The sequence below is a fragment of the Rhamphochromis longiceps genome, linkage group LG7 (assembly GCF_057381845.1).
Source record: "Rhamphochromis longiceps isolate RC_006_pf linkage group LG7, R_longiceps_female_GT1.1, whole genome shotgun sequence".
In the NCBI taxonomy this organism is placed as follows: Eukaryota; Metazoa; Chordata; class Actinopteri; order Cichliformes; family Cichlidae; genus Rhamphochromis; species Rhamphochromis longiceps.
In genome coordinates this window covers 4,650,589-4,666,612 of record NC_140563.1, presented here as the reverse complement: position 1 = coordinate 4,666,612, position 16,024 = coordinate 4,650,589, and the positions used below count along the sequence as shown (strand labels likewise).

Below are 16,024 nucleotides of genomic sequence, written 5' to 3'. Positions count from 1 at the left end.
AAATTGGCCTCTGATTTGTTAATACTGTGCAGTGCAACAGAGAAAATTAAATTCAAATTTGTAAGACAGTTTAGAGAAATCATCCACAGCAGACACTCGACTTTTCACACCTTTTAATACAGACTCTGAAATGAGCCATTAAATTCTGCTGAAAATGCAAAGTTTATTTTTTATTCCTTTAGTTAATACATGGAATGTAATTACACACGTACCACATGCTTAAGATACAAAACTGGAAAACAAATGTAATGATACACCTTCAGAGCAGCAGTATAAAATAATTTAATTTTAGCGCTGTATCTTTTGCATCGGATGAATTATTTCCAAATTATGTTATCAAAACAAGTATCCACAGTTTAGAAAGGCACATACACGCCCTAATTCATACAATGTATAAAGTGGACCAAGAAATGGTACACCGTTATGGCACACAAATGTGAAATTATACATTGAAAACATTCACAAGAGACTTCATTTCAAAGTTTCCATTGAAGGCCATAAAGAATCACAATAAGTACAGTGGACACCAACAAATAGGCAGCACACCAGTTAATTGAAACAAAGATCCAAACTAGTTCATGACTGACAGTGCAGTAGTAAAAATACGTTCATCCAGACTGAGTAAAAATATCAAAAGATACACTTTTACATTAGATTTGTTAAGCCGGTTCATCTTTTTAAAACGCTGCTGCATTTGTAAATGCTACTAATACAAAGTGAGTTATTAGATGCAGGGGTGATATCCTGATTAGCACTTTAAGTACACATTCTTTGTCTAATGAAGACGACCGTGCTGTGACAGAACACAAAGCGTTTTAAAGTCATTGTCTTTCTACCGTTTTCAACATCTTCCAGTTATTTTAAATCCCTGAAATGGACACACGAACGCAGCCTGCTGCTGAGCTCTCCTCTTCAGTACGTGACAGTGATCTGACAGCGAGGCTCACTTCGAGGCAGGGTCAGCGGGGGTGGAACTATCTGCAGAACTTCCTGCTTTGGCAGCATTTTCTGTTGGAAATAAAATGACAACTTTAATCTTTCCATCTCTTGAAAAATTATCTACAAAAAGCATACATGACGGTGGGAGTGTGCCAGTGGTTTTGCATAATTAAAGGACTTTAATAAGAACCCCACAAACTGCTAACCTTTATCTTTCTTCTCCTGAGTTTCCTCAGCTGCTGTCTTGTCAGCTCTGAAGAAGATCCGGGCGCTGCTTAAAGAGAAGTAGAGAAGCTCAAACTCCTGAAATGAAAAGGGAAAACAGTTCAGAAACACATCTCAGTGCCAGGCTCACAACCACGCCAACCAGCAGTTAAACTTCTTGAAACCAAAATGTACCTGGAGGTACACGTCCAGCCTCTTCTGGGTGAGATTCATGGTTTGCAGCAACTTTTCATCCTGGTTGGCAGACTGAACGCTCTGCTCTTTCACCACTGCATTCATCTCTTTCTTGTACTTGTCTCTGACAGACTGGAACCAGTGCAAAGAGTCAAACTCTAGATACTGGTCCAGTAGCTTCAGAATGTACGCCACACCTGAGAGAGGAGGCAGAGAGGGGACAGAAAAAGAGGAGAGTACGTCCAAGGCCAGTACAGAAGAAAGGATTAATGATGTCCGTGTGTATTATCAGGTTTGTCTGCTCACCCATTGCAAAGCCGTCGTCTGTAAAAGCAGCTCCAGATTTGTTTTTCTTGTTGAGTTTCTCTTTGCAGCTGATGGAGTGCTCCACAAAATTCACCGTCTAGGAGTGAGATTTGTTGCAATAAATGTAAGTAAGTACAAACTGATTTCAAGTGAAGAGAACATGACATGTAGCAAAACAGCATCAGCACTGACCAGCGGTGGTACAATCATGTAGAAGTTCCTCAGGTGCATGTTCTTTGCACTGCGAAACTCAGGCGCAAACACGGCCACCAGCATCTTGAAGTACTCCGTCCCCTCGGCAGAGTTGCTGGTCAGATCTCCCAAAACAGAGTCCAGGATGCTGTGAAGCATAATAATCATAATAGAAAGCAAATAAATGACAGCAAAGAAGGAATTACATTGAAGGAATACATATTTTGGAAAAGTGCAGGGTGAAACTTGAATTTATTACCCCCACAGTAGATAATATATGAAACTATATGGGAAAAATACAGTATGTGTTCATTTCAATTCAATTGTGATTATATATAACAATGTTACATATAACTTTTATGTAACATTGCAATACGGCGGTGGCCATCGGCAGAGATCACTCCGGTGTTTGGCCGGGATGTGATGTGATTTATTTCCTTTACATTTTTTCCATCATTACAAATCATCATTGCATGGTTTCATTAACATATGACATCTTAAACAGGCATGCATGTGAACAAAGAGTACCAGTCTGTGTGTGTGTGTGTGTGTGTGTGTGTGTGTGTGTGTGTGTGTGTGTGTGTGTGTGTGTGTGGGGGTTTAAAATATGACCCCAAGAACGACTCCCCAAAGCTGGCGCCAGGAGTCCAGCGGTCCACCTAAACAAAGGGCCCTTGTACTCAAACAGATACAGAGTAGGTGTCCTCCCATACTATGTCTCAGAAAGAGAAGGTACGACCTCTCTCATGACCTTAGGATGTGTGTGGTACGCCAGAGCACTCTGGAACGCACACAGACTCTTTGCAGACTACTAAGGATCAGACATTGTATCACTATGCAATCGATTATATGTTTCTAAGTACAATTGACAATCATAAAATATCACTCCAACAATCATACTCTTTTGCTATAATTTAGAGTTGTAATTTATCAACATCAAACCTTTCCCTTTTCTTTTAGAATTTAAATGATAAACTGAAAACAATGTGGGAAGCACTTCAGTTATCTTTTTCCTATCTTTGGTGCCCCCTGCTGGTACAATAACAGCAATGCACACAGCACTAACTGCTAGGTGCAGGATTGTTGGATTACACTCTGAAGCTGACATATGACTTAAAATTCATTGATGCACCGTCCTTCCAAAATAAAGGGCCTGCTCAGCAAACAGTGACACACAAGAAGCGACTGACTGACTTTTTACAGATAACTCACCCAGCAGCCTTTTGGGTCTCCTCTGACAGTCCCTCTTCTTTCACCAGCTCCTCAAAGTTGACTATATCCTCCAGATCTGGGACAAATCTGAAGCAATAATGAAAAAGAAAATGTTTCCAATAGCAAGATAAAAATGTTTCTGATGTAAAATCACATTTAACCTCACGTTTACACAATATATCAGTAATTCCTTCTAACTGAAGCCATATAAACTTTCACTCAAATTCCTTTTATTATACCTGATTGCGCTGCTGCAACAATGAAGGCCTCCAGAACGGATCATACGTACATAGCCCATGGCGTTACCTGAAAGAACAGTGTGAAATTGTGTTGTCTTTGCATGCAACTGCAGTTTAATGTTTAATACCAGAAACCAATAAAAGCATCCTCACCGATCTGGCTGATCAGCTGTCTAAACTGGTCCAGGTAGCTCTGTCCATCAGGAGTGATGCCCAGTTTCCTGATGCCACGGTTAAACTTCTCTGCTCGCTCAAACGGATACTGTAACAACAAGACAAGACATATGGTACTGTGACAGCTTAGCCCGAGCAATGACAGCTCTACTTTTACTCCCTGGCTCCAGGGTCTTCCCCCTCTGCCAAACTTCTGTTCACTTAAAATGACTGAAAATGGAAAGACAGAGAAGACTGCACCTTCTGATCAGACTGGTCCTTTGTTTCTCTGAAGAAACGTATGTCTTTGATGAGTCTGGACTTGATGTGTTCGTCGTACATAAACTGACTGAAGATGTAAAACTTCTTTTGCAGAAACTGGTAGGTGAAATTCACCTGACGGAAGAATAGAGGAAATATAAAACAGGCCTTACATCCACATATGAGAATGTCAAAACACATGCTGTTGTTTTCTGCTGGAAACTCACAGTGGTGTTCATGATTCCTGTACCGTGTGTTCGGATGGAGTTGGCGATGTGACGGATGTTGATGGTGTTCAAGTGCTTGTTGTTGCTTGCCTTCTCAATGAAGATCTGTCACAAAAACAATTATAACTGCAGAGGCAGCAACACTTTGCGATTCAATGGGAGAAAAATCCGTATGGACTCTGACCTGGTTGTTGAGGTTATAAAGGTATCGTGAGACAAAAACATGAATGTTCCTCATGATCTCCAAAACATCCAAACCCTGGTGAGAACAAGGAGGATTTAGTTAATTTGTCTATGTAAATCTCCACCTCTGCTCATGAGGGAGGAGGTGTAACCAAACAGACCTGCTCTAGCGTCTGGCTGGGCAGATGAGCCTCTGTCATTGTGAGTCCATAGCGCTGTGTAGCAAGGTTTCTCATCTCACTGTAGGTGGCCCAGTCATGCAGAGCGACAGTCGTCAGGTTGTAGAACGTTTTATCCAGGTAGTGCGTCACATAGGCTGTAGCACATTAAAAACCTTACAGTATTGCAGTAAACGGTTTACTGTTAAAGAAACATTCATGCAAAGAACAAATCACTTATGGAGGACCTTTTTATATTTACTATAACTTGGGACTAAGTCACCAGAAAGCAATAGCAGCAACCTTCAGAGAGCAAAAAGGGATGTTTGTATTGTGCTTTTCTGCAATGCAAAAAACGTGTGTGTGCCACAGCACAGAATGGCACAAGACAAGAGTTTAGTTCATGTTGTTGGTGCATAAGAAGTCACTGTACTATTAAAAATTTGAGAGTGCAAATCAAACGCACACCTTACATTAAAAAAATAATGAAAAGAATAAAAATGATAGGACACTTTTTAAAAATTCAAATGACTTTAGAAAAATAACAGATGTCTTCACAAATAACCATACAGGTGACTAAAAATATATTCTTTAAAGTGTCCCCACCCACAAAAAAACATTAAGCGTTTCCCATGGCTAAAACTAAAAGCAAAAAACAGGAGTAAACATGGTTTGAGGGCACAGACGTATGAAAAGTTCTTTTGCACCTTTGATATGAATGAAACGATTGAAGAATCGAATGGGCTTGAGGGAGAAGAAGTGGGCCAGATCCTTCATGCCAACTTTAAAAGGGTTCCTGTCATCAAGCTTCAGGTGCGTGTGAACAGAGAGACGCAGGTCCTTCTCAATCTCCTTACACAGCTTGTCGAGCAGGTGCTACAACACAGGAAGAAAGAATCTTAACAAATAAAAGCCTTAAAATAGCCACGAAAGAAGCCTGTTCAGAGCACGCTCTCACCTCCTTGAACACGTCCATGATCTCCTTGTCGTAGCTCTCCAGCAGCTGGTCACATGACTCCATGTGTTTGGAGTGCATCATAGACAGCACACTGTCCCTTAGTGCACTGAACATGTACTGCTCACGCCAATCACCGTGCAGATGGACAGAACAGCAGAATAGCCAAAAATGAGATAACACTCAAAACCTCACTAAAATAAAGACAAAAAATACACACACTAGCACGAAGTATTGTGTAGTGAATATGATGTGAAGCAATATGTAACCTATTACTCATACATTTCTATCTTGTGTATGGTTACACCTCTTACTTTCTGCTGGTATGTGTGTACTCTACTCAACAAGTGTGAGTTAAGAAATTAGCGGGGAAAGAATAATGTGTTTTGCCAGGGTCAATCTGACCCAGTGAACACTGCACTCAGTCCTGTGTGATAAACAGCCCTTATAAAGGTGCAATGAAAGCAGATGTTGCTGTAGTTGAGGGCCAAGGACTTGTAAAGTGTCTTTGTACATTTTCTAGAGATTTCCTCAACTGTTTTTGAGTTACACCACAATGTTTCAGAGTTTCACTGTGTCATGTTCATCACAGGTCTGTCTGCTTACATGTATTCGTGCTGCGTCTACGGCGTTGTCATATACATCATCTAGATAGATGGGAAACACAGCTCGGTGCCAGTACAGGAAACTGCAGTCACACTGAAGCTTGACCCTGAGGAACAAAGAACACTTTGTTGAATATTTTAGCATGCAGGGATAATCTTAAGGTAGGTGAAAGATGAGACTGAATCAGTCCCATCTGCGCCAAATATTTCCACACCATCTAATGGAAACTTCACCGAGATGCCAGATGGCTGTGAGCTTCAACAAATAATCAGTGAGTCACCTGCCAGCATGTGCTTGTGCTGAACATTTGGATCAGTGTCTGAATGGATGTGTTTGTTGGCTTTAGATTAGTGGCATGAGACACATGAGAGTTCTAAATGGTGCATTTTGGATTCTTCTGTCCGTCCGACACGTGGTACTGGACCTCTATAAGTATGTCCTGCTGTGTGTAGACACTTGCACTGTTTTCAGCAAAGCACTAGACACACACACTGGCACGAAGTATGCTGTAGTGAATAGAGTAGACCACTAGAGTGGTTTATTCCAACCACTTCTAATTATAAAAGGCTGCTTTGATTTTTTTGATCGTCATTTTTTTCCCCCCCCACTTTGTCAACCTGCTCTAGTTCTTCTTTTTTTATTGTTATGAGTTTACAATTGTGTGTTGTTAAGGTTCAAAATTGAGGAAGGAGAGTACAAACAACCATGGTCCAGAAGAGCTTGGTCAAACAATTGATTTTAATGAAATACACGCGTGGGGGGACCAGCTCCGTTCGCAGACAGCGCTGATCTCCGACTAATCAAAGCATTAAGCAGATATTTTATACCATCAGGGTTTGAATTTAATGACGCCCCCTCATGCGTCATCAGATACAATATATGCATAGGTTCCCAGACCACAGTGACTTTTAACACAGTTTAAAAAGGAACATTGTCTCTATCTTCATGGCAGATGTTTCCTGTCAACCTTTTGACTTTCACTTCTCGTCTGGAACACCAGACCCACATCCTGCAAGAAACTGTTCCTCTTTTGCAGAGACAATTTCGCAGTTGCAAACAAACATGACTAACCTCTCACCTATAAATGATCCCACTAACTGTATGTGTGTCTCGTCCTTAAATGCTCTCTCATCTCACCCGTTGCACTTCTGACCTTTCACCAGAACAGAGGCTCATCCTCACATGTAATCCTCAGAATAACCTGCACTTAGACTCTGCTTTTAGTTTCACTTCTGCAAAAGGCACACTCTGCAAACCTGCAATTTCCTGTCAGCCTGCAACTTAGTCTTTCTGAAAGACACACACTGTTTAAACATCTGAATGCAATATCAATGCTGTAGATTATATTATTAATGCAATGGTAATGACGATGACCATTAACAATAGCAGCAAAATAATTTCCCTGATCTCCACAGTGTCATTTCAACTTAAGGCTGGTTCCATCCATCCCCCAAACAGTGTCCTGCACTGTGGCGCATGACAAAAGAGGGAAAAGGTCTCACCTTTCACTTAGCTCACTAATCAGATCCAGCTTCTTCAGTACAAGCTGCAGCGGAAGAAGCTCCTCATCCTTGAAAGTTTTCTGGAATAAAATTAAGATGACAATGAAGAAGAAAAGAAAATACGAAGGAAAAATTGTTTCTGTCAAGAGATGTATTCTAAAACACATCTTCAGCTGAGAATCAGAGAGGAGAAACACAGTTTTCTTGCTAGCAAGGGCAGCCACCAGAGCTCACACACAAGAGTGAGGCTCAAAGACTCGCACTGAGAGACTGCCCTGGTCTTTATTTATACATCAGTGGGTGTTTGTTCCTTACATTGGAATGTGGAGGTGTATATGTATGTGTGTGTGCGTGTGTGTGTGTGTCAGAGTGTGACCCCATAAACGACTTCCCTTAAACCTGCTGGTCTGGAAAATCCAATAGTTCATCTATATGTAAAAAAGGCACTTAGACTAAAACCGACATAGCTACGTTAATCCTACCGTAAAACAATAAGACAAGGTACGACCTTTCCCACGCTCCTAGGATGTGGGTGTGAATGCCAGAGCACTCTGGAATGCACGCAAAGCTTTTGCAGACTATTAAGGATCGCACATCCTATCACTACCATATGTAAACTTATATTATTAAAAGATTATACTGACTACTAAGTACAATTTTCTATTGACGGTTTGTGTATAAAATGAAGTCTCCTCCTGACTTACCAGCTGAGTGCCGACGCAGAGAGCCAGAGACACCACAAGGCGTCGCTCCTTTGTGCTGGGACCACTCAAAGCATTTTCTGCCAGCACCAAAGAGGACAGCACATCCAACCGCTGCTCACTGTACTTCTTGTCAGAGATCACCCTTTTCTTGAGGGAGAGAAGACATTTTTATTAAATGCTTCAATTCAATGTTATTTATACAGCACAAAATCACAACAACAGTTGCCTCAAGGCTCTTTATACTGTAAGGTAGACCCTACAATAATGGTACACCATTCAGAAAACGCATTCAAAGAGCACATCTGCACTAATGTCAGTTTTACCATGTCATGGAATTTTCTGTTAATAAAGTTTGCAATGCGATCAGCTGTAGGGAAGCCTTTTATTTCTGCATTCACAGTTATACAGTCATGAGAGCTCTGCCCTTAAGACGTTGCAGCAACCCTTTTATAATATCACACACACACACACACACACACACACACACACACACACACACACACACCCTGTAAGAACTTCTTTCCGCAGTTTCTTGTCTCCCCCCCACCATGCTGTTGCTGTGCAATACCTGGGCAGGAAGCAAACTCCTACACCCTATGTTGCAGGAAGCACCTGGCACTGGTCTTTCTGGGAGTTTCCTCCTTCTATGCCCTAACAGTCACCAGATAACAAAGTTAAGCAGGCTATATCAGGTCATATTTGCACGCCTGTCATTCAACCTAGAGATGAAGCTACATAAAACTTCTACAATGGAAATTTTAAGCACCTAAACCCAAATAAAGAATAAACTAGAAATGTTCCATCATAACCATTTTAAAGACAGCAACCCACATCTGTACTGAAATCTAAGGGGTTTGTCAAGAGATTTTCTACATTATACAATATAACCAAATCTCTATAATACAATATAATCAAGTGTGCCTTATATTTTGTGTGTTCATATATTTTCACATAACCAAGCTTATTGTTAAAGAGAACATAATGCATTCCTTACCTCAGTGTGTGATGTCAGATAAGCATGATATACTTCTGCATTGTTATTTTCAGTGTATGTGAGCAAGGTCAGATAAGCTGAGATAATGCCCGACCTCTCCCCTTTCTGTTAAAAGAGGAAGTACTATGTAAACTTACTTTCACTATAAATAAAGCAACCGAGCCTGCACTCTGTGTGTGTGTCTTCCCAGAGACATTCACCCGTGCGCACGTATTCTAATACTCTCTGAGTCGGTCTGCAGTGTCTTATTTCTCTTACTTGTGTTTGAACAAATGTCTACCCCTGACAGGGTTCTTCTTTGCTCAAGCTTCATCTCTAAAAAAAACATTTATGAAATTCAACTCTGAGCAACCTTGACAGAAAACGTAGTGGAAATGGTAACATAACTGTAATCATCAATTCAACTCATAAATTTTATTTATATAGTGCCAAATTACAACAACAGTTGCCTTAAGGCAACATTGACAGGATTTATTGCTTGTTTCGTTTACCTTGGCAATGCTGATGGCACTGAGCGCCAGCGCCTGCAGCTGCTGAGTGATGTGAGAAACGGAGTCAGCAACAACCATAGAGCGTCTGTGAAACGTGTGCTCCACAGCCTGAGAGGAGAGTCACATGACATTCATTATTTTTCTCAATGCAACAGGTATTTAAACAGAGGGGCAACACTCAAACACACACACACACCTTGAGTAACTCAACTAGTCGACAGAGAGCTTTGACCGATGTCTTGGTCATGGGCCGCTGCATCGACACGTACATGTTCATGGTCGTCTTGATAATGGTACTGACGGTGTAAGCATACAGAATACCCTATAAATGAAACACAACACTTTGCTAAATAACGGGTCAAACATGAATGTAAAGCTCCACACAACTTTATGAAATGAAACAGGAAGTAGATTTATCTAACTGAAGACGACAAATCAATAAAGTTACTTCTGCGGTGAGAAGATACTCAATGTAAAAAAAAGAAAAAAAAAATCATTCATGCATTCAGAGATTATACAAAATAAAAAGTCATTTGTTGGAATTGATATTTTTTATATTGTCATTTGTGCTTAGGAACACAATCATTTATGCTTAGAAATATATAATCATCTGTATGCTGATAAAAATCATATCCTTATTAGGTCTGATAAGATTCTGTGTGCACTCGTGTACCATGAGATGAGAGGAAGCAGCCTCGATGTTATAATTTCCATTATAGCTTTAGGAACTAGATTGTTCTGTTTCTTAAGAGTGCAAGACTTCACACCTTTAAATGTTCGTCTGAGACATGACCTGTTGCAAGTTCCTGTTCCTATCATTTAGCGAGACGCTTACTTCTGCTTTCCTGCATACCTCATACACACAGTTTAAGTTCATTGAAAGGCCATATGTCAATTTATAGTGGTTACACACACACACACACACACACACACACACACACACACACACACTCTTCAGATATGCCTGCTTAAGAATGTCACATGTATTTGTAATTGCATATTCATGAATGATTGCTCGCTGACAATAAAAAGAGCTGTAGCGAAGGAATCAGTCGAAGTTGGCTGAGTTCGGGTGAAGGAATCTTTTCCTCAACTTTGGCTGACTTCCCTCGCAAGCCACTAAACACGGAGAGCGCCTTCTTGTCTTGTCTTGCAGTTGAGTGTCTTGTGTTCCAGCGGGGTTTGTGCCTAGATAAACCCAACACACTACTCACCTGTACAAACACATTACACCTGCTGTTAAGGTCCTCTTGCAACTTCTCACTTTTTTGTTCTTTGTACAAGATGGACTCCATCTTCATCATCCAAGAAGTAACAAACAGATAGTAGGACTGAATGTCCCTGAACACAAACAATATGTTTAGATACTTCACTTTATATTTAATAAATGTGGCTGACATTCAGCTTTACTCACTTTGTTAATGTCTGCGCTCTTTGTTGCAGGTATGTGTCTCTCTGTGCTTTGATGGCCTGTAGACTCTTCCTATCCATCAGTTTAGCTGCAGCAGGGACCTTATTGGTGAGGAAAGTGTCGGGAAACCAGATGATGTTTGCAACCAGAGTGACTGCTGGAACCTAAGTGAAGATGTTGACACACAAGAGCAGACTTTTAGTTCTCAGGCCAGATCAAAGAAAACAATGAGCAGGGACTCCCACTGAACAAGTAATAAAAAGTCCAAGAACAGAAATCCACCTTTTTACAGACATCGAGCAGCGCCTTGTAAAGCTTTTTGTCAACACTCCTGAAAATGTGAAAGTGAAGCACAAAGAGACCACAGACACCAGCATATTTGTCTCTCTGGTCAATTTCTGAAGGTTCACCTGAAAAAGAGAAAAGAAACACAACCAGAAATAAGTCCGGCTCTGAAGAACAACTTAAAGGAAACTAGTCTATTGTGGAAGAAGAAACAACTGACCAATTTTGGATTCAACACTTGCAAATATGGTGCGAATATTGAAGGCAAACTCCTCAGCAAAGGCACTGTTTTTGGAAACTGCTACTCCCTCCCCAGGATCATCAAATCTTTGTTCGACACAGGCCTGTTGCAGATCATACGAATAATGTTCATCATATTATCTTCCCAAAAACCTCTACTTAACACCAATATAATAATAAATTAAGGGAAAGTCACCTGGAGTATCATGCCATCCAGCAGTTGCCCCTCCAGCTTGAGCAAGAGCTTCTCAAAAGGTTTCAGCTTGTCTTCAGGAATGGAAAATTTCCCAGGGTTATGGTGCACAGATTTCAGTAACCTGTGTAAGGGATAAACAGCAAGAGTGAACAGGAAGGATTGCAAGATGCTCGTGAGACCTTCTATAATGTATGGTTTGGAGATGGTGGCATAGACAGAGGTAGAGCTTGGGTTTTTCAGTGAGAGTGACCAGGATGGGTGTTGGGTCTGCACTTCCACAGGCCCTGCTGTTTCAGAAACGTATTCCTGTTAACGAAGCAAGACGAACAGCTCAACCAGTTTTTCACATGCTAGCAAGGGAAGGATCTCAGAACAGCCCTTCTGCCGTCGGTGTCAGAACACTTCGAAGAACCAGCTTCCTCTGCAGCCTTTTATTTCTGTGACAGAAATAAAATTTACTTAAACAAATTTACTTAGTCCCTAAGTAAAGCGCTCCTAAGGACCCCAAAGCGCTTTACACTACAATCAGTCATTCACCCATTGGTGATGGCAAGCTACACTGTAGCCATAGCTGCCCTGGGGCAGCACTGACAGAGGTGAGGCTGCCAGACACTGCCGCCACCGGGCCCTCTGACCACCACCAGTAGGCAAACATGGGGTTAGTATCTTGCCCAAGGATATTTGGCATGTAGACTGGAGGAGCCTGGGATCAAACCACCGACCTTGCGGTGAGTAGGTGACCCGCTCTACCACCTGAGCTACAGCCATTCAACAATTTGACTCTAACAATGGGGAGGATTAGAAATGAGTATATCAAAAGTATAGTATATCAGCTCAGGTTGAGCAGTGTAAAGACAAAGTGAAAAGGCTGAGACGGTTTGGACGTGCAGATGACTACACTGGACAAAGAATGCTGAATATGGCGTTACCAGGTCAGAGGAAAAGAGGAAGACTACAGAGATGCTTTTCAGATCTAGTGCGAGGAGTTCCCACACATACGTGGGAACTCCTCGCATGAAAAAGGAAGAAAAACATCGGCTAACTCCAACAAGTATGTAGATTTTAACATATGTTTTCACTTAAGGGGCTGGCCTATATGAAGGCCACTTTGCAAAAAACAAACTCCAGAAATCTTGGGGCCAGTATAAGATTTGCCCCATATTCAGTTACATGTCTGTAACTGAATATATAGATTCCACGACCCAAGCAGGGAACAAAACCAGATGCATATATTTACCACTGAGTGTAAGTGCACATATATGTACGTGTGATTGTGTGAGTGTGTGGAAGAAAAACCTACAAATGATAAATCAAACCCCAGTACTTATGTGAACAAAAGACTGGGATGCAGTTCTGTATTGTGGCAGATATATTTTGCTTTACTTTCATAATTACAGGTCACATTCTCTTCATATTTATGAAAACACATGTCTACAGTGTACTATTTAACAGGTCAAGTGATCATTAAACTGTAGCTTATAAACTATGACTATGCAATGAGACACTTGTGTGACACGAGGAAAACAGCGATCATTCTAGAGTGAAGGTAAGGACAGAAACCTCAACATACATGAATGGAGGTTGTTGTGTTTGGCGAGTCCTGCCTGCTCCTCAGCATCATGTATGCAAACTGTTTTTTGTTTTTACAGAAACTTAACTCGTTTACCTATTTTTAGACTAAAATAAAAACAAACAAAAAAAACCACAAGAGAAATGTGCTTTTATAGCATTCTATACCCTTTCCTGTCCGAATGTGGTGATTTCTGGCCAGAGATGTGGAACTGCTTCATTGCATCTTTTACACTGTATGTCACATGCCATCATAGCTTACTGGGTAATTACCTTTTATACATCTTCCAGTGGTCTCTTAGTGTGTTGTGATTTTCCATAATCTCATCAAGTGTGAGCAGCACCACCAACAACTCTCCCAGGTGTTCGTATACTATCTGCAAAGGAAAAGCAGGGCAGACATGGTATAAATGACTGAGTAACATCTGCAAATACTAAAGGTCTCACAAAATTTGAACCCTACCTGGAAATGGACACCAGAGGATTCTATGATTTTTGTTGCACCCCTGTAATTTAGAAGAAAGATAGTTTAGTACATTCTGTTTGACCATGACAGAGCAAAATACAGCCTGGGAACCAGCTCATGCTTCATTCGCTATAGCAAATACCCAAGTCAGGCCATTCACAACCACTTATCTAATATGAGGTAGGTTGGATACAATGAGACTGTCATTGCAGAGTAGCTGAGGACTTTCATTAAATATAAAGTGCACACAACCTCTCTCTGCAATCCTGCAAAAATAGTGCAATGACTGTAACATTATGGTCATGTATTCATGGTTCATACTTGTTGCTGTTGTAGAGTGCTGCCAGCTGATGCACAATACTGACCACCACTTCATAACATCTGGATACAAAGCAGGACAGCTCCTATGAAAGGACAAAGGAAAATAAATATTTCTGTCTTCCAGACATCAGTAAATAAGGTTATGGCAGAAATCAGTTACTACCCACCTGTAGGAATGAGATGAATCTGCCCATCTGAATCTGGGACTCCCCCTCAACAACACTGGTTTCAGACACTGTAAGAGAAATTCACACATGCCTTTTTTTAATCTTAATAAGCACTGTGTATCACAGAGGGCAAACCTAGAACAAAAACAACATGAAACAGTAAAAGTTGACAGATTACCTCCTTCTCCATAGTACAATAGGCCATTGTAGAATTTGGTTTCTGCCTTGAAAAGCAACAAAACGAGGCTAAATTAATATCTTAAAGAAAACAAAGTTAAAAAAAAAAGAGCTACTAAAATTGCTGAAAGTAACAGTAGCTTTACTTCCACCTTAGTCAAGAGTATGCAGACATGCCGATATAAACATGACATAATCATAAGCCATGCACAAAGTAACTGAGCTGTTTGACCACACTTACCTCATATTTAAGCTTCTTAACTTCACTACAGAGAGCAGCATAAACTGTGATAACTTTGTTCAGGACCTGCACACAACCAAAGTGACATTTGTTTTTGTTTTGTTTTTTAAAAAAAGAACAACTCTGTGGATATGAAAATGAAAAATGACTAATTTGTTTGTCTTTACTTACCTTATTGTCAGTTTTAATTAATTCTAATAAGGATGACTGCTCATAGGGAAGAAGCTGAAAGGGCATAAAGTATAAGGAAGGAAATTACGCAAGTTATAACTGTGTAAAAGCAATGTCAGTCTTTTCAACCAAGCCAGTATATTTGGGGGTTTTACCTTAAGGGCGATGGGGTCCAGAGTAAAGTCCCATACATCTCCAATGGACTCATCCAGAGCCTCTTCAATACCCTTCAGCTGAGAGGTGTACTCCTCCAGAAACTTCCTGTAGTTCTTCAGTTGAACCTCTGTGTGTATCTCTGTTGGGAGGAAGGTTAGTAAAAGTCAGTAACGTTGTCAAACCAGAAAAAAAATATGGGTTGATTTTCTGCCCTTCCTTTACAAGTTTACAACATTTTATAAGCAACAATGCTGCTCTTGCACTACTAGATTTTCATTAAAGAAAGAGACACTTGTAACTGTCATTTAAAACTTAAAGCATGATTCAGATGCCCAATAGATTCTAAATTTAACCTAAAATGCGTAAATCTACACTATGCCTGGTTACAAGGTGTTACCAAACTACATTTTCCAATAAATGTAGTTGAGTAACGGCACATGTAGGTCGTTCGTTCAGGTTGTCGTAAATAAATATTTTGAGAGCCTGAGAAGGAAAGTCACAAGGAGATAAACACAGGAAAGCACTGGGCAGTTTTCTCGCCCTAAACATAACATTAAAGAAAAAAACAAACAAGTAAATTAAATGTGAGTAAGCGAAAGAGTACGGCGTTAACTACACAGTCAAAACCAGCTGTCAGATCGATCAGCTGTACGTGACAAACTGCGTCGATTTACGTTCGCCAGCTACAGCTAGCTATTAATTCCACTAATTTACTCCTTCAGTTTTAATTATTCCGGGGGTAGTAAATACTTACTTTTATTTTGATGGCATTTACTAAACATACATTTTGGGAATTAAACAGCAGTGTGCAGTTTCTTTCACTAATACGAAGCCCAGCTGCAACGCATCGAGCTAGCAACTTGAGCTAGCGGTTGATGCTAAAGTAGTAAACTTTAGCCTGCCACAGTCTTTCTTTGCATGTCAGGGCTCAATTGAGCACTTACTTTGTGAACCATCGTCAAAACGGTCAAACTCCCAGTCGGGTGAGATGATTTCCACCGCCATGGTGCTAGAATGAATAAGCGAAAACCCCAAACACAGCGCTGCTAAAAAGTAGTACTACACGATCCCATGATGGATCTCATGATTCTCCGAAAGGCCGC

At 40.7% G+C, this 16,024-nt stretch overlaps 1 protein-coding gene across 1 annotated transcript; it reads right to left on the bottom strand.

Annotated features, from left to right (window-relative positions):
• Positions 1-143: 143 nt before the first annotated feature.
• washc4 (WASH complex subunit 4) lies at positions 144-16,019 on the bottom strand. Its single transcript, XM_085411716.1, has 33 exons — positions 15,866-16,019; positions 14,921-15,060; positions 14,766-14,819; positions 14,595-14,660; positions 14,355-14,400; positions 14,177-14,244; positions 14,010-14,092; positions 13,686-13,728; positions 13,496-13,599; positions 11,654-11,774; positions 11,438-11,561; positions 11,215-11,342; positions 10,936-11,096; positions 10,736-10,862; positions 9,718-9,843; positions 9,522-9,629; positions 8,037-8,183; positions 7,333-7,412; positions 5,831-5,936; positions 5,228-5,344; positions 4,977-5,145; positions 4,273-4,427; positions 4,113-4,187; positions 3,929-4,033; positions 3,702-3,836; positions 3,441-3,549; positions 3,288-3,354; positions 3,049-3,135; positions 1,837-1,984; positions 1,645-1,741; positions 1,339-1,535; positions 1,146-1,242; positions 144-1,008 (listed from the first exon to the last, which is right to left on the bottom strand). The coding sequence occupies exons 1-33, from the start codon at positions 15,924-15,926 to the stop codon at positions 944-946; spliced, it is 3,516 nt and encodes a 1,171-aa protein (XP_085267842.1). The 5' UTR covers positions 15,927-16,019; the 3' UTR covers positions 144-943.
• Positions 16,020-16,024: the final 5 nt, after the last annotated feature.

What these genes read in the sequence shown, in the direction of transcription:
- washc4 (XM_085411716.1), bottom strand. Translation starts at nt 15,926, where the DNA reads ATGGCGGTGGAAATCATCTCACCCGACTGGGAGTTTGACCGTTTTGAC. An exon ending in TCGTTTCATTCATATCAAAG is followed by an intron (nt 4,428 to 4,976) that starts GTGCAAAAGAAC and finishes AATGTGCTACAG; the next exon opens with CCTATGTGACGCACTACCTG. An exon ending in AGGACCAGTCTGATCAGAAG is followed by an intron (nt 3,550 to 3,701) that starts GTGCAGTCTTCT and finishes TTGTTGTTACAG; the next exon opens with TATCCGTTTGAGCGAGCAGA.